The sequence below is a fragment of the Cyprinodon tularosa genome, unplaced genomic scaffold (assembly GCF_016077235.1).
Source record: "Cyprinodon tularosa strain WSP-4 unplaced genomic scaffold, ASM1607723v1 ctg1031, whole genome shotgun sequence".
In the NCBI taxonomy this organism is placed as follows: Eukaryota; Metazoa; Chordata; class Actinopteri; order Cyprinodontiformes; family Cyprinodontidae; genus Cyprinodon; species Cyprinodon tularosa.
Genome location: NW_024037818.1, coordinates 92,512 through 114,461, shown reverse-complemented (window position 1 = coordinate 114,461; position 21,950 = coordinate 92,512). Strand labels below are relative to the sequence as shown.

The 21,950-nt window shown below is 38.7% G+C and overlaps 1 protein-coding gene across 1 annotated transcript in view; it reads left to right on the top strand.

The window, feature by feature from the left end:
- The window catches only part of ddb1 (damage-specific DNA binding protein 1), a 71,394-nt gene extending 50,193 nt beyond the window's left edge, over positions 1–21,201 (top strand). The window contains exons 19-27 of the mRNA XM_038281278.1: positions 598–721; positions 5,502–5,666; positions 6,183–6,277; positions 9,264–9,434; positions 10,108–10,217; positions 10,889–11,058; positions 16,942–17,044; positions 17,532–17,655; positions 20,708–21,201. Of these exons, the coding sequence (XP_038137206.1) occupies positions 598–721; positions 5,502–5,666; positions 6,183–6,277; positions 9,264–9,434; positions 10,108–10,217; positions 10,889–11,058; positions 16,942–17,044; positions 17,532–17,655; positions 20,708–20,791 (1,146 nt within the window). The 3' untranslated portion in view covers positions 20,792–21,201. The remainder of the gene's footprint in view (positions 1–597; positions 722–5,501; positions 5,667–6,182; positions 6,278–9,263; positions 9,435–10,107; positions 10,218–10,888; positions 11,059–16,941; positions 17,045–17,531; positions 17,656–20,707) is intronic.
- The last annotated feature ends 749 nt before the right edge of the window (positions 21,202–21,950 follow it).

Below are 21,950 nucleotides of genomic sequence, written 5' to 3'. Positions count from 1 at the left end.
GCATCTAAATCTAGCATCTAAATTAAATAGATCTACTTAGGAAGTTATTTAAGTAACCAGTTAGTCTTTCTAAAGCCTCCATATGTGAGAAGCAAGCGATCTTTAATTGGTTTTGTACCATCAGTACCTCAAAGACCTATTTAGTGTTGAATGAAGAATGTTAGGAACAGTTGAAGCAATCTTAGCTAACATTTTCCTCTAATTAAGCTAATTTTAATTCCAAAATATTTTAATTTAGAATTAGTCGCCAGCATTTCAAAGTGTCGGGTCAGTTGGAGAATTAATCAGAGGCTCCTGTCAGCCATGTTTACATTACCTGCCTGTATTTGCTGTTCTGCTCAGCTCTATGGATTCTCCAAAGGGGACAGGTGTGTACTTTCATTTGTTTGTGTTTACCGTCGCAGAGCCTCTCGCATATCATGACCAGGATGATGTTTACCCGATTTTAAATGCGGCACATCTGCTGCAGCAGATGGTGCCGACTGGGTTGTCGGTGCTTCCCACGCAGACACATTGTGTATTATGTTTCTGTTTCTTTGCCACATAATGCATCTGTCTTTGTCCTCACTTCTCTCTGCGTCCTGTCTCCGTTTCCAGGCGCTCTCCAGCAGCGTGAGCTCCAGCAAGCTCTTCCCCAGCAGCACTTCTCCACATGAGACCTCCTTTGGTGAGGAGGTGGAGGTTCACAGTCTTCTGGTTGTGGATCAGCATACCTTTGAAGGTGAGACAGCTGAGGCTGCCTTTCCGCTTGAGCTCAAAGAGCTGCTGTATCATGTAAATCTTCTGACAGTAAAAAGTGTTCAGCTTAGAGGAAAAGTTGATCTCATAAGGACTGTAAAGTTTTAATCACCTAATTGTGCTCGGCGTGATACTTTGGATTATTCAGTTGAGCTTTGTTGTGTTTTGTTTCAGTGATGCTTTATTGAATCAGCCTTTATTTAAAAGATATACTTGTATATGTATGTCTGTATATACACACATGCTTTATAGCTGAAAAGGTGTCTTCACCCCCTCCTGATTTCTAGTTTTGTTGCATGTTTGTTACACTTAATGTGTTTTAGTGAATCAAACAAATTAAATACGAGTCAAAGACACACCCAGGTTTTAAAGGAATAGTACTCCCAAAGCATGATTAGCCTTCATTTTCTACTCACCCCCATGCTGAACAACACTCTGGAGTACTTTTTTGATATCTCAAATGCATCTGGAGATCTGGGAGGCTTCTTGCTGTCTGCTGACATTCAAATAATGGAGGTCTATGGTGACCGAGACAGAAAGGTCCATAAAAGTCCACAAAAAACGTGTCAATATTCCTCCATACCGCTCGTCCAATGTAATCCAAGTGTCCTGAGTGGGTAGCGTCCAGAATTTACTCGAAACTAAGTCATTTAAAATGTTTTTAGAGCATAAACAGTAGTGTATAGGATTTCCTAAAAGCGCGCGCCTGCGCGTTCACGACGCTACGGAAGCCGGCAGACCACACCAGATGAAACAGGCATTCAGCGTCTGCTCTGCCGATAATGCAAGCGTAGAAGAAGAAATGTGCTGTTTACCTGTGCAAAGAAAGAAACAACGAAAGAAAAATGTCTGAGGACTTCAGTGTTGAGGAAGAGCATGAGTTCTTTGCCGAACTGAATGCGCGCTTTCATCTGGTTTGGTCAGCCGCGGTTTCCGTAGCGTCGTGAACTCGTAGGCGCGCGCTTTCAGGAAATCCTATACACTACTGTTTGAGCTTTAAAAACATTCTAAATGACTTCGTTTCGAGTAAATTCTGGACGCTACCCATTCAGGACACTTGGAATACATTGGACGAGCAGTATGGAGGAATATTGGCACGTTTTTTGTGGACTTTTATGGACCTTTCTGCCTCGGGCGCCATAGACCTCCATTATTTGAATGTCAGCAAACAGCAAGAAGCCTCCCAGATCTCCAGATGCATTTGAGATATCAAAAAAGTACTCCAGAGTGTTGTTCAGCATGGGGGTGAGTAGAAAATGAAGGCTAATCATGTTTTGGGTGTACTATTCCTTTAAATGTGATATAAAAGAAGGAAAAAATGCTAACACACATGGCCCAGTGTGAAAAAGTGATTTCTCCTTAAATCTAAAAAAAAAACAGTTTGAGTCTTAGCAGCAACGACTGCAATCAAGCATTTATAATAATTTGCAGTGAGTGTTTTTCCAGAGCTGTAGAGGAATTTAGTCCCACTCATCTTTGCAGATTTGTTGTAATTCAGCCGAAATGAGTACAAGCCTCCCCTTTAAGTTCTCACAGTAGGGTTCAGGTCAGGGCTTTACTGGGTCCTTCACTTCAGCCGTTAATAGTTGGACTACCTGGTGAGGTTTGGATCATTGTTCTGCTGCAAAACCTCAGTTATTTCACTTTGAGGTCACGGGCAGATGTCCGGACATTCTCCTTCTCATTATGGTAAACAGTAGGACTCATTGTTCCATTTATCAGGTCCTATTTAAGGGATTTCTTTATTTAGAAAAGGTTCAACGGTAGTCAGGCCCGGCTGTGGCTAGAGAAAGAGAACTTGACCGATAATAAAAACATTAATTTGAAGAACTGCAGTTGGTTTTTACTTGTGTTGTCTTTGACTGATTTTTATATTTTTTTAATGCTCAGAAATGTTTGGGTTTGACAAACATGCAAATAAATAAGAAACCAGGAAGGAGGCAGACACTTTGTTTTACCCTTTATATTAGGGCTGTGAATCTTTGGGATTCCCACGATTCGCTTTTGAATCTATTCTTGGGGTCACAATTTAATTTTTTTTCGATTCTTTTAAATCCAAACGATTTGATTCAGAAACAATTAATTTACGATTCAAAACGATTCTCAGGATCTAATCCAGTCTGTTGGAATGAAAGAAGAGTACATTTATAAAGAATTTATATTTGTAAATGTTTTATTTACCTATTGCAATAATGTAAACACTGAAAAGTAAATTCTACCAACAAGTTTGGGTAATGTCTTTCGAGATAAGAACGGGGATCTGAAGTACTCCCGAAATACTTTACTTAACCGTTGCAATCTCTGCAAATCACGAGTCATGTCAAGCCCTTTCTTACCCGGGCCGGGTTGAAGGTAAAATCCAAAGTGTTTCCAAATGGTTGCTTTTAAAGACTGTGGAGGCGGTTGAATTTCTTTTTCTTTGTCCTCCATACTTTAGCGACAACAAGTACAGTAGCTCACACAACACTACACACCACTCTGTAGCCTGCTAGGCTAACGCTTGCATGCCTGTGCATAGCTCACCCTGCTCATTGGTTTCGCCAAACACTACGGTGCCTGATAAGGCACATATGCATCCACAAAAATAATCATTTTTAAAGAAAATGAGAATCGATTCTGAATCTTTAAATGTTAGAAATGCGATTTGAGCTCAAATCCATTTTTTTCTTCACCCCTACTTTCTAAAAAGGCTTCCTGCTCTGTTCTGTTTTGCATTGCAGATTTTTATTTGCACTAAGACTTTCTTTTAAAGCCTGGTGGCTTCAAAACCCGCCTTGAATTACTGCATGTTGCGTATTAACAATAGGATAGTAAGCGACTCTAAGAGCAGCCTGACTATACTGTTGGTATCAAACCTATTTCAGATGCAGAGGGTTTATGCTTTAATATGTGTGCTGCCATATTCATCAGTTACCTCGGAGTATTAACTGCCTATCTTACTGAGAAAACAGCTTTGAACCCATTTAAAGGCATGCATGGTGCATACAAGTGAAGGAAGATTGATAGATGAGATCTCAGAGACAGTATTGATAAACGAAGATGCATTTGTCTTTGCATAATAAGTAAATCAATGCTCACCCATCCAAATTATTGGAATCAGGTGTTCCAATCACTTCCATGGCCACAGGTGTATAAATTCAAGCACCTAGGCATGCAGACTGTTTTTACAAACATTTGTGAAAGAATGGGTCGCTCTCAGGAGCTCAGTGAATTCCAGCGTGGAACTGTGATAGGATGCCACCTGTGCAACAAATCCAGTCGTGAAATTTCCTCGCTCCTAAATATTCCACAGTCAACTGTCAGCTGTATTATAAGAAAATGGAAGTGTTTGGGAACGACAGCAACTCAGCCACGAAGAGGTAGGCCACGTAAACTGACGGAGCGGGGTCAGCGGATGCTGACGCGCATAGTGCGAAGAGGTCGCCAACTTTCTGCAGAGTCAATCACTACAGACCTCCAAACTTCATGTGGCCTTCAGATTAGCTCAAGAACAGTGCGCAGAGAGCTTCATGGAATGGGTTTCCATGGTCGAGCAGCTGCATCCAAGCCATACATCACCAAGTGCAATGCAAAGCGTCGGATGCGGTGGTGTAAAGCACGCCGCCACTGGACTCTAGAGCAGTGGAGACGCGTTCTCTGGAGTGACGAATCGCGCTTCTCCATCTGGCAATCTGATGGACGGGTCTGGGTTTGGCGGTTGCCAGGAGAACGGTACTTGTCTGACTGCATTGTGCCAAGTGTAAAGTTTGGTGGAGGGGGGATTATGGTGTGAGGTTGTTTTTCAGGAGCTGGGCTTGGCCCCTTAGTTCCAGTGAAAGGAACTCTGAATGCTTCAGCATACCAAGACATTTTGGACAATTCCATGCTCCCAACTTTGTGGGAACAGTTTGGAGCTGGCCCCTTCCTCTTCCAACATGACTGTGCACCAGTGCACAAAGCAAGGTCCATAAAGACATGGATGACAGAGTCTGGTGTGGATGAACTTGACTGGCCTGCACAGAGTCCTGACCTCAACCCGATAGAACACCTTTGGGATGAATTAGAGCGGAGACTGAGAGCCAGGCCTTCTCGTCCAACATCAGTGTGCGACCTCACAAATGCGCTTCTGGAAGAATGGTCAAAAATTCCCATAAACACACTCCTAAACCTTGTGGACAGCCTTCCCAGAAGAGTTGAAGCTGTTCTAGCTGCAAAGGGTGGACCGACGTCATATTGAACCCTATGGATTAGGAACGGGATGTCACTTAAGCTCATATGTGAGTCAAGGCAGGTGAGCAAATACTTTTGGCAATATAGTGTAAGTAGCTCTGAAGCAGCCTCTCCTTTCCTGCAGTCTGGCAGATCCACTGACCACATAAAGAGGACAGTCTGACCAGACACTTGTAAGAAGAGAAAATTACTAGTGCATTACTTTTGTTTTTATTCCATTTTCATGAGACATCGACAGTTTTACAGTCATGAACCTGGCACAGAAATTAGATTTGATTTTTAGTTTGTAGTTTGATTTTTATTTGGGTGCATTGTTTCCTTTTTTCTTACTCATTGATCAAATAATTTTTACACTTTTAATCAAAATCTGCACTTTGGCACTTAATTTCCAAGATAGGGGCTAATAGAGTTTATAGACTGGCACAATATGATTAGGACATCTCATTGGCTCACTTATCGGTGCCTTTTATAAGTTTGAACCCCTTTTAGAAATAGAGTTTATAAATAAAGTTGGGTTGGATCTGATCCCTCTTTTTGTTGTGTGTTTCCTCCAGTCCTTCATGCCCACCAGTTCCTCCCCTGCGAGTATTCCCTCAGCATCGTGTCATGTCGTCTGGGAAAAGACCCGTCTATGTACTTCATCGTCGGCACGGCCATGGTTTACCCAGAGGAGCCCGAGCCCAAGCAGGGACGGATTGTCGTCTTCCATTACACTGACGGTCAGCAGCCCAGCTTTCAGTAGCTTTTCTCCTTTTTTTACCAAACTGTCCGACTGCGCTGTTTGATTCTTTCCAACTTTCCTTGTTTGTTCCTTCAGCCAGATTGCTCAGCTTCTTTTTATTCATCCTTTACCCATTTCATTTTCTCCTCCCTACGCCCTATATCGTATTTTAGGCGAGAACACCATGTCCTACTGTGCTCTTGTTTCCCTTCTCACTCAATCATTTTCTTATCATGTCCTTTCCAACCCCCCTCCCTCAGCACTGTTTTTTTTTCTCCCCCATTTACACGCTGTTCCTTACAAAATACGTTGCTTGTATTTCATTTAATCTTCTCCGTCCCTTGATTTTTTTACCCTCGCCTTATATTCTGAATGCAGCACTGTCTCCATATCAAATTTTCCTCACATCTCTTTCCCACTTGTTCTCAGTTGGAGATGTTGGTTCTAATTTAACTCGGCATCGCATGTGTGGCACTTTAAATGCTGACTGAACACTGACTGATCTTTCCTGCAGGGAAGCTGCAAACCGTGGCTGAGAAAGAGGTGAAAGGAGCCGTTTATTCTATGGTGGAGTTCAATGGAAAACTACTGGCCAGCATAAATAGTACAGTAAGTGGTGGGACAGAAATGGGGTGGAAAAGCCTTTCTTCTCTAAATTGTTACAGAAATGTTGAAATTCTGAAGCGTGCCAAAACATCTTTGTTCAAAGTTCAGAATCTAAAAGGTTTGTTTTACATCCTGTTAGTCCAACAAAGAAAATACTGAAAACAGGGAAACAAATGCTCTGCCCCCCGCTGCCCTATAATACCACGCTCATCCACAGCCGGCTATAGATGGATTAAAAACTTGAAAGGGAGCATTATCTTCAGATATCAAAGATATATTTGTCATGGATTTCAGATTTCTGGAGGTCATCAAGTCACTTACTTTCAGCTGCTCTACTTTCTATCTCTAGGTTTTAAGACAAAGACGACTTTACTCTCACTAAGCTTGTTTGGTTAGACAGACATTAATGTAAACAAAAGCTTTTATTTTACTCCTCACAGTTTTGCATTTCCAAGGTCAGCATAGCTGAATATAATCCTTTGTGCTTGTTGAATCTGTACCATCATGGTTGATGAATTTTAGATTAATGCACAGGTACTGTTTCTATCATATGTATCCTTGTTTTGTTTTTGTTTTTTTAGTTTTTTTATTTAGGAAAAATAGCATTAGTGCTGCATGCTTTTGGACATTTTTACAAGGAATAAGACTTCAAATGTAGAACTAAATATAATATTTAAATGAGATTCAAGAAATAAAGGTTTACATTTTGTTTTTTGGGGATATTAGAAAAACAAAGAATACTATTTTGGAGTAGAAAGGTCTAAATCAGCTTGTTATGTTAAAGCTGCCCAATGAGGCAGTAATATTTCAGTTGGTGAGAAGATGCAAAGTGAAGGGCTGCAGAATCAGTGCGTCTCTGTAACCATGCTGCTGGAGCTGGCTAATTACCTTCACCCTGCTACTGGCTTACTCAGCTGCTTTATTTGAATTTCTGGGGGCAGAGGCTTGTCGCTGCAGAGCCATCATTCTGTATGTAGACATATTGTTCCAGATCCCACAGGCATACATGTGCTCATGCAGCTATGGTTTTCACACCTACAGTATTGCAAAGGCTTTTGTGTGCAGTTTGGTGGGGTTTATTCATGGGGTTTGGAGCCTAAAGTTTTAGCTCCAAGTAGGTAATGAGAGTCTGTGTTTTTTTATGTAGTGGAACTTATGACACCACGAGGCCAGCAGGTTAAAAACTGTTGCTTCAGACACACCTCAGTCTCTCCGTTGCTTTTATATTTTTATACCAATACTAAATAACTGTATGACCTTTATAAAATATATTTTCTGATTATACATCTACTTACAACTAGTTCTAGGTGTCTGTATTGCTTTCATTAGCACTAAGCACACAAAACAGCTAGAAATGTGCAGACTAGGGTTGTCAAAAGTATCGATACTCAAAAAAGTATCGATACTGAAACGTTGTATCCGAATACAATACTCATTTTCAAAAGTATCGATACAGCCATCTAAAGTGCAGAATAGAGGAAAATGCACTTTCCGAACACTGTGTGATTGAATAATTCTGTGCATTTTTCAGTTTCAGACTTTTTTTGTAACAGGTGCAGCTGACGAGAATTATTTTTGTTTTTTAACTGGTTTGGCCAGTGTCATTGTTATGTCTGCAAAACATAGCCAAGCAAGGAACACTTGATTTTGTAAGTTTTTTTTATCAAGCTTGCTTAATATTGTGCACAGCATACAACGTCAAAATATTATTCCTATTGTTTTTTTTATTTATTTTTTGTATTTTTTTAGTAATGAAAATATTTCTGTAGAATTTTGGAGTCTTTGTTTTTATCCTTGTGGTATCGAAAAGGGTATCGAGTATCGAATATTTTACTTAGTATCGGTATCGATTTGAAAAGTTTAGTATCGTGACAACCCTAGTGCAGACACCTTTACAGTATACGTCACTTCCCCCTTTCCCCCCTTTGGATACTGTTGATATTCAGGCAAAGCGGCACCTTACTGCAGGGATTTATACATGTGTTAACTATGAAATTATAAAACATAACATTATATTTATCTGTTTCAAAGCAGGAATACAGTACAAAACAATGGTTGAACATTTCTTATTTTCGACATAGTCTTATAACATTGTTTCACCACAGTTGATTCATTACATTGAACAATACTTTTCGCACAGCTAGTGGAAACAGAAATGTAGTTTAATCCAACTGCAGGCTACTGGGAGATCATCGCTTTGCCCTGGTCCTGATTAGGGGTGGGGGAAATAATCGTTTTGGCGATATATCGTGATATTTGGCTGCCCAATATAATATCGATCTTTCACTTCTTAGTATCGATTTTCAAAAAAAAATAAAATGGTTACATAAAACATTGATGGGAAAATGGGCTACCTCTGCACCACCACTCTGGCAGAAAGTGCTATGGACCCCTTAAACTGTGCGTGCAGCACCAAATCTGTATTTGAGGCAGTCACAGTGGAAGAAAACCCCAAACAACATGGATAATAATACCTAATCAATATTTTCTGATGAAAATATACAGCACTTGCTGTTTTATCTCATCACTTGATTTTGATAGTTGGGGAAAATATGGCAATATATAGTGATACTGCAATATCGTGATAATATCGTATCGTGACCCAAGTATCGCGACATGTATCGAATCGCAACACTCATGCCAATACTCCCCTCTAGTCCTGATGGGAAATGTCGTCTTCCTTCAGGCAAAAAAAAGACGACTTTAGTCCACTAGGGGGAGCCAAAATCGACCGAAACTGAAAGTTTTTCAGTATTTCTTTAAACGTTTAAACGAGAAGAATAGGCACAGCTTCCCAAGTTGGTTTCAATCGTTGTTAAAAGGTCATTTTAAAGCAGGCAGTAACTCAGGGTAACACAACTTCACACAGTGTGAAGCTGAAATGTCAGTCCATTTTCCCAAGTCCTGCAGTAATAAATTCAACATGTTTTTTTTATAGTTAACATGTGCTATGATAGCAGCTACAGTCAGGTCATCCTTTGTGTTTCAGGTCCGTCTGTATGAGTGGACGGCTGAAAAGGAGCTGAGGACCGAGTGCAACCACTATAACAACATCATGGCCCTTTACCTGAAGACCAAAGGAGATTTCATACTGGTAGGGGACCTGATGAGGTCTGTCCTGCTGCTGGCCTACAAACCCATGGAGGGCAACTTTGAAGAGGTGAGATGTGATGAAGAAAACCCTTAAGACTTCTAGAAAGTAATAAAACAAAAGAGGAAAAAAGCTATTTTTACTCTCAACTCACAGGGTTTTATTATGTTTAAGTTCTGTGTTGTTATCTTTAATTATATTTTAGAGATTTTATTTGGTATTTGGTTCATTTTAAGTCACATTGTGTTTTCCACACTTATATGTTGCAGAATAAGGCATTAGCAGCTAATTAAACTGAAAATTAAATTTACAGTCAAGCCTTTGTTAAAATCAAACAAAGTGGAGACGTTACCAACTCATTAGGAAAAACGATAAAAGATCACTGTGTCTCTTCTATGTCCATCACAGGCTTCACAGCTAATTACAGAGCAGGTCTTTGGCTAAACTGCATTGATTTCCTCCCTTCAATATTAGAGTTCATCATAATTTGCACACAAAAAAAACTACAGTTTTATACCTTCCAACAGTGCTCCTAAAAAAAAAATTAATGAATGGCAAAAGATAAAACTTGAGTAAAAACCAGAGGTGACAAAGCTTCAAACACAGCCAGTAACAGCTGGAGGTCGTGTAGGAACTCCTTATTTGGCAGCTTACTCTTGCTTATCATTTGCATGCATTTGCAGACATTTTTTATTTTTCAAGTCAAACCTGTGCATGTATACCTGTCATATTTTTTTCCCAGATTGCCCGTGATTTTAATCCAAACTGGATGAGCGCCGTTGAAATTCTAGACGATGACAACTTCCTGGGAGCAGAGAACGCCTTTAATTTGTTCGTCTGCCAGAAGGATAGGTGAGAAAAGCATAATCTCTCGCTGTGAAGCTCAATGATCATTTTCCTTTTTGAAGTTTTTTTTTTTTCTTGTATTCATATTTATATTCATTATATTTCCCAGAGCTGCTCTTTCAGATCAGAACTACCCAAAATTTCCCTAAATCATGTCTAATGCTCGCTCGTTTAGACAGATGCCGTCATTAAGATGCTGCTCCCTCCACACACAGCTTTTAGAGCAGCTTCGTTGGTATAAAAGTGTTGTGCAGCTTTGTCCTTGCATTTGTGTTGGAAATTATGATTCATCTTTCAGCCGAGGTTTTAGCTACTCTCCTGCTTCTTTCTTTTTGTGGTAATTTAACTGTTGGACGAGTGTTGACTTTAGGGAAAAGGAAGAAAGATGTGGTCTGAAGGAGCTTGTGTTCCATCTATGCCTTCACTCATTATCCATCTAATATGTCAGAGTGGACCTCTCAATGCTTTTCACCTTTATTTTTGTTGCATGTCTCTGTTACTGTTGCTCTTTTCACTGTTTCTTAGCCTTTTAGCCATTACCTCTCTATCATTCGGCGACCTTTTCCAACTCTTCTCGTGTCTCTAGCCTCCTTGTTTTCTATTTGATTGATCGATAGTTTTGCCCCCAACAAGTTCCAGTTTTGCCCTTGACATTATTTTTTACGTTTTCCCAAAAGCGCTGCCACCACCGACGAGGAGCGCCAGCACCTGCAGGAGGTTGGGGCCTTTCACCTTGGCGAGTTCGTAAATGTTTTCTGTCATGGCTCACTGGTGCTACAGAACCTGGGGGAGAGCTCCACACCCACCCAGGGATCTGTGCTCTTCGGCACCGTTAACGGCATGATTGGTAAGCTGTTGGGCAACTTTCACCCTAAACAACGCTTGGTCTTTTTATTTGGCTTTGAAAATATTCAGCCATTTTATGGATGTTTAAATGTTCTGTCTTGCTGAGAGACACAAGATGAAAAGCTGCATCTGACGCTTATGTCCGTGCTGCGGATAAATACCGCCACCTTGTTTGTTTTTTTATTATAAAAAGGGAAACGGGGGACTCTTTAATGTCGAGGTCTTTGAAGTTAACTAATTATCAGTTTTTCAGCTGCAATGCAACTTAAGTCATAATATAAAGTTTTGGAAGGACAGACTTCTTTTTTTAATCTATCATATTTATTTTTCTGCAATACAAAACTGAGGTTTTGCGTGGAAAAGAGTCCTTATGTTCTTTTTTTTTTATAATACAGCAATAAATAATCTTTTTGCAATAATCACGAAAGATTTGGCAGGGTTTAAACTCACATCCACCACTGGCCAGAAGTGGTAACGTAATGTAGTGGCAGATTTTAACACTGTCAGTGGTGTCAGTGGTACAGTGGTGGGTTGCAATTTAAATAGAAATGTCCAATGTGAGCAACTGTCTAATTTGCCACTAGTCTTCATCATTTTCAGTTAAAAAACAAAACAAAAAAAAACAAGAGAAACTAGACTGCTTTTAGGAATAAGGTGTTAAAGGCTCTGAGAAACCAGCACATATTTAACTCACAGCTGTTTTCTACAGCTCTGCTATAGATGCTCCATGGATGTGCTACCTGTTAGGCTAACAGCAGGAGATGCTTTTATACTGTGCCACATTTTTTGGTTCAATCGACAACTTGTGACCAGGGGAATAACTGATACACAACATTTTTACGTTCCACCCCTGGTTTTAACACACAGGTCTGCATACAGACCTTGTTTACACTGCATGCAATTCATTTTGATCTAAACTGTAAAAAAAATTTCCAAATAAAATGAAGCTTATTGATTTTCCAACAAACTGTTGTATTATGTGACAAAACCTTGTTACATGGCGTTGAATAATAAATTGTATTTTAGATAGTTCAGCATTGTGCATTATGATATGTAGCTCAGTGTTCTAGATATGTAAAATATAGCACAGCTTTGAGCTTTATAGTACAGCATAGTAGGATACAGCCTAATTAGATTACTATATAGTTTAATAGAATAGAAAATACCATTATTGTCCCACAATGGGGAAATTCTGCTGTCTAAAGCAGCAAAAACATTATAGGAAAAATGGTCACACAATATAGTATAGAATAAACTAGTGCCTGTGTAAATGATCAGTCATCAGAACCATAAATGGGTTTAAATCAGAGGTGATCAGACTTTTCTCTCAGTGTCACTACAAGTCTACAGCTGCTGGCTCCATTGTGCTGAACAGTGCAATGTACAATTTTGTATAGCAGATATACACAGTGAGAAGAACAAGTATTTAATGCACTGCAGATTCTGAAGGTTTTCCCACTTGAAAAGTATGTAGATGCTTTCATTTTCATCATAGGCACTCTTCAACTGAGAATAACAGATTCTAATACAAAACACAGAAAATCTCAGCATCACTATGTAGATTGCATCACACCATAAGGCAAGAGTTTAAGGCAACTTTATTTATAGAGCACAATTCAGAACGAAACAGCTGGACCACAAACCTAAACTAATGTACCTCGGTTAACAGCTTATGGCAGCTTTGCAAAAAGCAATATATCAGTAATATATGAGCAAGTAAAGTTTGCATGGTGTAGTGTTGTATAGTTTAGGGGTCTACTTAGCAGTGCAGTATGTCCTTGTATATATCATGCCTCAGCATTTTATACTATAGCCTCTTTAAGTAGATTGAGCAAAGGACTGTAGTACAGTGAAGTACACTACCGTTCTGTTTTGCATAATATAGAATATATAAAAAATATATATTTTTTATAAAGCATGAAACATCGTCCATCTTTCCAAAGTAACAAAGCCTCCTTTGATGTAGGTTTGTTTTTCATTCTGCTTATTAGGTTTTCGTGCCAAGAAAAATGAAAAGGCTCTGTGTATGGAGAACACTTTTACTTAACAGGAAGGGAGATAAAAATGTCTCTTGATTGCAAAGGGGGCAGATTTCTGTTCGTAGACAATCTGTGAAGCTCTTTGCAGAAAGCTGTTTGGAAAAAGCCTTTCAAAAGCAAACAATCAGAGAATGATTGGCTGACCCGTCACTGGCACTGACGTGTGGGAATTAGAAACTAGCCTTGCAGAACTGCTGGATTTCTGACACACTGGTTGAATCTTCAGATGCATCATATGGCATTCCCCTGAGTCACTGGGAAACTCAAGAAATTCTTTGTTTTTGCGCAGTATGTTCACCAACCTTACTGCCTTGGAGTTGGTAGGTGTTACTGTTTGTGTTATTGCTGTATAGTAGTTTTTCTGCTGGTTGTTTGCCACCTTTAAATCCCTTGTGCTTCAGGGTCACTGCAGGTCATGTAGGCAATTTTGGCTCCAGCTCATTTGATCAATCTGGGCCATATCACCTCTGGGCCCTCATTGCATCTCGTTCATTACACAGCTGTGTAAAACATTTAACACTGTACTTTTAAACTGTTGGTGGAAAGTAGTTTTCCCCGCAATTTTTAAAGAAACAGAGAATTTTCCCTAAACAGGTTTCTTTAAATTCCTGTTTTTCTTGGTTTTCCCTCTCTGTGGTGTCTTCACATCCAGACACTTATTGATTTTATGCTATGACACTCACTGTTGAGACTTCTGCTCACTGTCTTGATTCAGTGGATATGAGCAGGATTTAGGTTGCAGAGCTCCAAACTGTACAGCTTTGTTTCTTTCCTAAGAAGCTTCTCAGGATGAATCCAAAAACATCTGAGGTTTATTTTCTTCTGCAGGCAGATATTAGTCTATTTATAATACAAAAACAAAAAAACCCTTTAACCTTAATGATACAATTAAACTAAAGGTGCTTCAAAAATGATTGGAATTAAAAAGCATATTATACCAATCTATTTATACTAAGATGCTTAACAACCCCTTTCTTTAAGAGAGGATTAACTTTCCAGACAATAAGATAAAACTTAAGGCAATCAGGTCTCAGTACTCTGATTGAAACCAGTAACTTTCAGCCTGGCAGTATGATAAAGAAGATGGAAAAAGAGGAAACAGACATGGCAGTCCCAGAGCTCCACAACACCTCAACAACTTTTGTGATTCTTTAAAAAGTAGCAGAAGAAAGTTTCACAGGAAATGAAAACAAAGGTCTTCTTGCTCCGTGAGACTTTTCCTCTCCAATCCAAATGAGTTTCAGCAATAATAAAGATAAAAGGCCACTGTCGGTCTTATCGCTCTGCGGGATGCCGTGATGTATGATATGTTTTTTTTTTCAGAAAAAGCTGCAAGGAGATGGGATTATTTCCTCCAGGAAAAATAAAATAAAAAACCATAAAACTGAGATGTCGAGAAACTTTTCAAAGACTTTTAAAATCAGATATTGCAATCAGAAAAAAATGATCACAATCAGTAAAAAAGGATGGAGATTAATCTTCAGAGAAATTATGTAAGCATCTTTTATTTATGTCATCAGGCCGATAGTGAGGAGTCCATCTTGGCAAAGATCGCTTTGGTTTGTGTTCTGGACTTATACAAGCAATCTTTTTCCAGACTGATTATAAAACAAGGATGTTATTTATTCCTCCTATTTAGTCCCCAACTGGAATATTTTATCATAAAACACAATCAGACAGCATCGGAATAATGTGTTAAGTTTCCGACATTCATGTTTCCTTCCACTGCTGTGATGCTGCCAGAGAAACAGCTGGCAGGGTTATAACCCTGTCCTCGCGTGTCATTAGAGGGTTTAATAACAAATTCATTAAGGGAGCAACAAAGCTTCAAATGAACAAGACTGACACAGCAATCCCTTCTGTTCCATTGGCCTCCATTTTTCTCCTCAATTTATGCACGTTGGTAAAGTACTGATACTTGTTTAAAGGCCATAAACCTGTATCTCCTGATTATAAGAGCAGCCTTGATTGTCTCTTGATTTTAAAGAGCTAGAAATGAATAATACAGAAGATATGAGAACAATGAAATAAACATATCAAGAGGAATTTGTGCCCAAAGAGATGTGAAAAATAAGTGACCTGTTTAAAAAGGGCTTCTTATGTTTTTAAAAGTCCTACTATTAGGTAACAATTAGTTTAATTTGGTATAATTGCAGCTCTTTACTTTTTTAAAGCGACCACATGGTGTCTGATACAGAAAAACTATCTCTGCAGGTCAACAGGAGCAGGTTTCTGCTTGGAATCAGTTCTGGGATTTTTTTTTTCACAGGTTATATTCATACAGTAACCTTTTCATAAAAGCTAATGAAATGGAATTTTTACCGCAAATACAATTAAAAAAATTATTCAAACAGTAACATTTCTAGATATGTGGAGGTAATAAAAAGATGCAGCTAGTATAATTTACTCTTCCGCGGAAATAAACATTCTGAATTCCACTTAAAAGCTTTTATCCAAACAAGGAAACTTTTAATTTATTGTAATTAAAAATAAAAGATAAAATTTTTCCCAAACCATGACACTTCCACCTCTGTGCTTCAGTTCCATCCTTAGGATGGATTCAATGCTGTATTTGGTTTAAATCAAACATGTCCACTTTTACAGTTTCTAAATACTTCAAATTTAGACTTATCTTTACAAAGAACATTATTCCAGAAGACCTTTCACAGCAACGGTAGCAGAACATTCCTGCTCTAGATGCTGAGCTTTAATGTTTCTAAAGACTCCCTTTAGCACCTTGCTATTAGAGTAAACCTGCTCTGGTGACCATATCCAGGCATGTTGATAGTTTTCTGTTACCTTCAAAGTCGTAGATCTTTTTCCAAATAGTGGGATGGCTGATTTGAAATAATTCTGAGATTGTTTTTAATTCAGTCCCATTTCTGACAGCTCCTGGTCTCTGGTTTAAACAGGAAAAACTTTCCATTGCAAAATGGAAAGTTCACTAAAAATGAATACCAACTCATTTATTCATCATCATCCAGATTGTTGTTTTTTTTTTCAAACATCTTTTAGATATTTAAAGTTTTTATAGGTTTATTACATTAATTTCATGCGTTGTGTAAAAATTTCAAAAAATATATGCAGATATGTTGGATTAAAAAACAGATTTCGGTGAGTCCTTTTTTTGTTTTTGGTGTTTTTTCCTGAAATACGAGTATGAAGCCTAAAGTTGCCTAATCATATACTATGCTCATTAATTAATACACAAAAACAATCTAAGTTATTCAAAACAAAAAAAATATACAGCAATTGTTCACCCTGACAGTTCATTGATTCCTTTTTTAGCCTTATAATAACTTTTGCACCAGGTACAATCCACAGACATGAGGATTGTACGCAGTCTCCCCCTGTTGGCAGAACTTAATCAGACTGCGAACTGAAATGTTTACATTGTGTTCTAAGCGTTTCGTCTTTATCCTTCCTTTCATCTTATAATTTATTGGCGTTTTCAAACTTTAACGTGAGCTTTTTCTCGTCACAACTCCGCTAAGAAAAAGCAGATTTGCTGGACTCCATTGCTTGTATTGTATCTCTGATCGTGTTGTTTTATTACAGGAAATGTACAAAATGCTTAAGTTTAAAAAAGAAATGGACTGAAGGCAAAGTGTAAAACTCAAAAAATATAGTATAAGCCAACAGGGTGCTACAAATTATTGGGAAAGCCTTTAAATGTAACAAGAGTGAGCTATTTGCCTACACATTCATAGTCATAGTACAGGACTTGGTCTCTTTTCATCAGTGTAGTGAGTAGTTTTGTTTTTTCTCACATGACTAAAGACAGAGTATTAACTCTGCATTTTGTATTCTTACATAAAATCTATTTATCTGTGTGCCTTTTTCAGGTCTGGTGACGTCTCTCTCCGAGGGTTGGTACAGCCTCCTGCTCGACCTACAGAACCGCCTCACCAAGGTCATCAAGAGCGTGGGCAAGATCGAGCACAGCTTATATCCTTTTCTGAACCCGTGCAGCTGACCGGGACTGACAGGGTGGTTCTGGGGAAATAAGCAATAATGACATCTTTCACTAACTTTGAAGGGTTATTTAATGGTTATTGCTCAAATAATAAGTTGATCACCATTCTGCTGCAAGTTGTTATTAGAGGGACTTAAAAAAAAAAAAAGATTGGAAGAGAAGTTCTTTTAAGGATTTTGTTCTAAAACTCAGATTATGTTTCATCATCCCTTTTAAAAACTTCTGTCTTCCTTTTATTTCATAGCCAAAGGATGTTTATGCCCTCCGTATGCTCTCAGGATAGAAAAGAAAGGTTAAAGAGAGGCCATTGTGATCAGCAGAAACTTAGTGAATTTAAATGATATCACCTGCTGGATATGCTTTGACTCTGCCTGAGGTGAAGTTTGCACGGTCACTGTAAGGCCCATCCTCAGGCTAAAGCATCCTTCAGGTAATGATTTATCCTTAACCGAGTGACACCTGGAGGTCCTTCCACACGGAGCGTAAGACAGAGCAGGCCACAGGGTTCATCGACGGGGACCTGATTGAAAGCTTCTTAGATCTGAGCCGGGCGAAGATGCAGGAGGTGGTCAGCACTCTGCAGGTGGGAGCAGTTTCCTCTCAGCTCAAAGTGCAACACTAATCATTGACATCCGTTATGTAATGCCTATGGTTGTAGTTTTCTACAAGTTTTTGCACATCTCTTTAAAAACACTTACATCTCCAACATCCTTTGGTTTCTATCCTTATTTAAATCACGCAAGTTATATTTTGATTAGCAGATGGGGAGCCATTTCAGAAGATTTCATGAATTATGTTAAAGTTATGTTGCTTTTAAATCTTTAAAATTCTATTTAGTATTGAAGAACCTTTTTGGGGACAAGCTTCCGTTTGCCTGTTGAATGCAGAATAATGTTTGTTGCATCTATTTCTCTAGATTTTATCACCAATCTGTCCTTTAAGCCAAAATTACAGTACTCCAAACCAGGTTTTCTTTGCAAGATAAAGGAAGGCAAGAAAACTAAATGTGACATTTCTGTTTCTAGACTATACTCACCGATCCCTTGACAAAAACAAAAATCAAAATAAAAGTTCCTCCTTTATCGATCAATCATCCAACCAGCTGTCTGTTAATCACTTTATCTGGGTTGCATGCATCCCTAAATATTTATGTGCAAAAATATCTAAAACTCCAAGTTAAGCTTTTTTAGTTTTAAATTAGCTAATGAAAGTTTGGGCCTGGGAACCTGAAAAATTTCATGAGTTTTGTTGTCTTTCATGTTCAGTGAAGCTGCTTTTACTGTCATGAAAGTAAGACAATCTGATTGCTAAGGTTCTCCTTTAACCTTTACGGATCCAAAGTTCCATATCTAAAAAAACAAATATTGTTTTTCCTTCTTTTGTGACATGATAGATGAATAGATTGATATTGAGATTTATTTTTTGTTGTTTTGTTCCATAGTGGGTTTTTTCAGTCCTTCAAGAGTATTTATTTATCCATCAGTCAGGCTGACAGTCTGTCAGTCAATCGCCCTCAAAGAAGATTATCTCCTTTTGCTTGGATGTTTTCTGAGTTTCCTTTTTTCTGTCTCTTTCTGTCTGTGAGGTATTTTTTTCTGTTAAACTACATGGGGAAGATTTGAAGGCTGAGTCTTTCTTTAGTGGTTAAGAGCTTTAGTCATTTTAGCCTCCAATAGCCTTTCCTGATATCTGACACGCTGAAGTGGGCATCCTGCTGTCTGGGCGCTGGCAGTCACAGCCCAGATTGTTTGTTTGCTCACAGTTCTGGCTCTGTTTTTATCTTCTAAAATCACTGAGAGGAAACAGTTTAGATCCACTCAGATCAGATTTAGCCAATGAATCCATTTTATTTTTACTTCTTAAAAGTTTGTCTCACAATCCTGGTGTCCTCTTATACTTTTATGTGGAAATAGAATAGATTTTGGATCTAGTGATGTTAACAGGTTATTTTAAACATTTCTAAATTCGCTAAAATATCTCAAGTGTTGTCTAAGCATTCCCAGACTCTTAAAGGGGTCATAGAGTGATTATATAGGCTATTTGGTAATGGTCCTTAAGGTCTCTGAATAGGTTGTGTAACATTGGTTGGGCTGAAAATGGCATATTTACTGTTCTATGAGCCTTAATGCAAGCCTGGTTAAAAGCCCTAAAATGAAACGACAGGTTTTCTTCCTTTTATGGTATGCTCAGGAATATTTAGATGAGCTGTGTGCTGATTGGTTGGTTTACAACAAAAGACGCAATCACTCACTTACTGAAACATCAAATTTCAAAATCGTCCAGGATTTTGGTCGACTACAGTGCAGCAGAACCGAGCCGTTGCAGGGAGGCAGCAGGGGACGGAGCGACTGAACACGACCCGGTGACAATAGCCATGGCCCTGTGTTTACTCCTGCCTGCCTTACCGGGCACCGTGTTGCGTTCAGTCGCTCCGGACCTGGACCAGCCTCGGAGCTGATGGCTCGGTTCGAATGCCCGGTCCATGCATGAACCGGTGAGCTGATGTGTATGTCAATTTCGGGACGTGATTAAAGTTCAGACCAGAACCAAATAAGACAACATCCCCGAAATGACATCAACTCAGGGCTTCGTTTGGATTCGCCCGTTTTATGGTGGAAGTTTAGAATTGTGAGATTTGCAGAGAAAGGAGGTGTCGTTGGGGTTTGGACTTCTCTGTACGTCCATTTCACCCACTGAACTATCGTTACTCATCTATGAAAATGTAAACTCGGTTTGCATTCTATGACCCCTTTAAACTTTTTTCTTTTGACTGTGAAGCTAATTCTAATTGGAGCACCTTTGATAGTGAAGTTTAACAGGAGCGACTCAGCACAGCAGAACAATTTGCCTTTTGATAGTATTTAAAATCTAGTTTAGCCAATCATTTACGGACGGCTCGTTTAGTTTCCTGCCCCACCCATTCCTTCAGATTTGGACTTTGACTGAACCGTAGCAGCAAAATCATCCTGCCTTTTGCAAACATTGTTCAGCTTCATGGTTTCATTTCAGCCACACTGCAGGTATTAGTTATTAATATTTAGATTAGCTGTTAACAGTGCTTTGTCAGATTCTATACCGACAGAAAACGCCCAAATCATCACTGATCTGGCAGAATGCACAAATATACGATTTATCCAAAAAATGGCACATTGCTTTAAATTTAGCTGAATTAGCTCATTTGTAAGACAGAGAAACTGAATTTATTTTTATAAATATGATGCTATATTTTAATAAAATCTGTTGGTCTTTTGTTATAATACTATAAAATTCGAGAACAGAAATCATGCAACCAGTTTAGCTGGTGCTGATTTTTATTCAGTTGCTTTTTGTTTTAAGAATGGAGAAGTTTCTCCTTTAATTATAAATGTTTTCTTTCTTTGTTTTCACCTTCTGGTGCAATTAGATTAAAATAAAGTGGAGGGGAAAAAGCTGCAGTCTGTTGTCTATGTGGGCCAGATTAAAAATTCCAGCCTTTTGCGTTTTCACTTCAAAAGTACATAAGTGAAACTCTGGGAACAGAGCAAAGGAGAATAATACTTCATTTAAAGGAAATATTTTTTTGACATCCTAACCTCCCGCTTTTACTCATAAGTGCAGCTTGTCTCTGCTCACAGCGTGTTGTCTTTCATTTTCAGATCGATGATGGCAGCGGCATGAAGCGTGAAGCCACAGTGGACGAGGTGATTAAGATAGTAGAGGAGCTGACGAGGATCCACTAGCTCCTCGCAGACCCCCACCCCCTCCTTTGAATTTACAGATGTGTAAATAATTATAAACAGTGTGTGAGTTCTCAGCCTTTCACTGAGCTGTCTGCTGCTCAGACCTTGAAAGGTGCTTCATGGTGAGTGGGAGCTCTGGAGGTGAAGTGCTTACAATGTTGGGACGATCAAAGTAACCTTGGTCTGAGTGAGTTTGAACGCGTTTGTGTGATGGGGATAGGATACGCTAATAAAGACTTCCTCAGCAGATCCATGCTCCCAGATAACTGTGACAGTTTAGGACAGGTTAAAGGTTTGTTGATCTGAAATAAATGATGTAAGAAACAAAATAAGGAAATTGATAGATTTATAGTCATTTTGTCTTTGTGATGTTTCCTTCGTTTATTCTAATAAACCATGTTTTAGTACTGTTTCGTGTCTCCATCTTTAATCTTTAACTGATTCAGCTTTATTTCAACGTATTCGTTTGCCTGCAGTTTTAACTCAGATTAAGACATAATAGGAGATGGGTTTTTTTTTTTACCCTGTGAAAGATTGCAGTACAATTATTTCTAAAGCCAATCTTTCAAATAAAATTAACAAAACTCATATGATCACAAGCGTAAAGGAAGACGTCAAACAATCAGGTCCAGTCTGCAGTTTATAACCACCCACCAAGTGCATAAAGTCTGGGCTTGAATTTTACTTGAACTTTTTTTATCAGTTGGCTGTTAAATACAAAACTAGAACTAGGAGGTTCAAACATGTATTTTGGAACAAATGTCTGCAGGTTGCAAAGAGCATGCATGTAGATTTTAAACCACTCTTCTTTGCCTAATTGATGGAACTTCTTAAATATTTTTGTTCTCTTGGCATGAAGCTGCCGTTTAGGCAGAATAAAATTTTACTACATGTTTAGTTCCTTATTCAGAAACCTGCTACTCTCCTAAAGCAGTTTAGATGTGCGCTTTGGACCAGTGACTTGTTGGAACACACTGAAGATGGTGAGGTGAAACCAAGAAAAACAAAAATGTACCAAGTTTTAACATCATTTTTTTGGACCAGGCTGATTGAGTAAGAAGCATCTTGTCAAAAGCTAACATCTCAAAACCTGAATGAATCATGCAGCTGCCTACATGTAGAGCACAAATACATCTCAGGAAAAGTTATACAGGTGCTG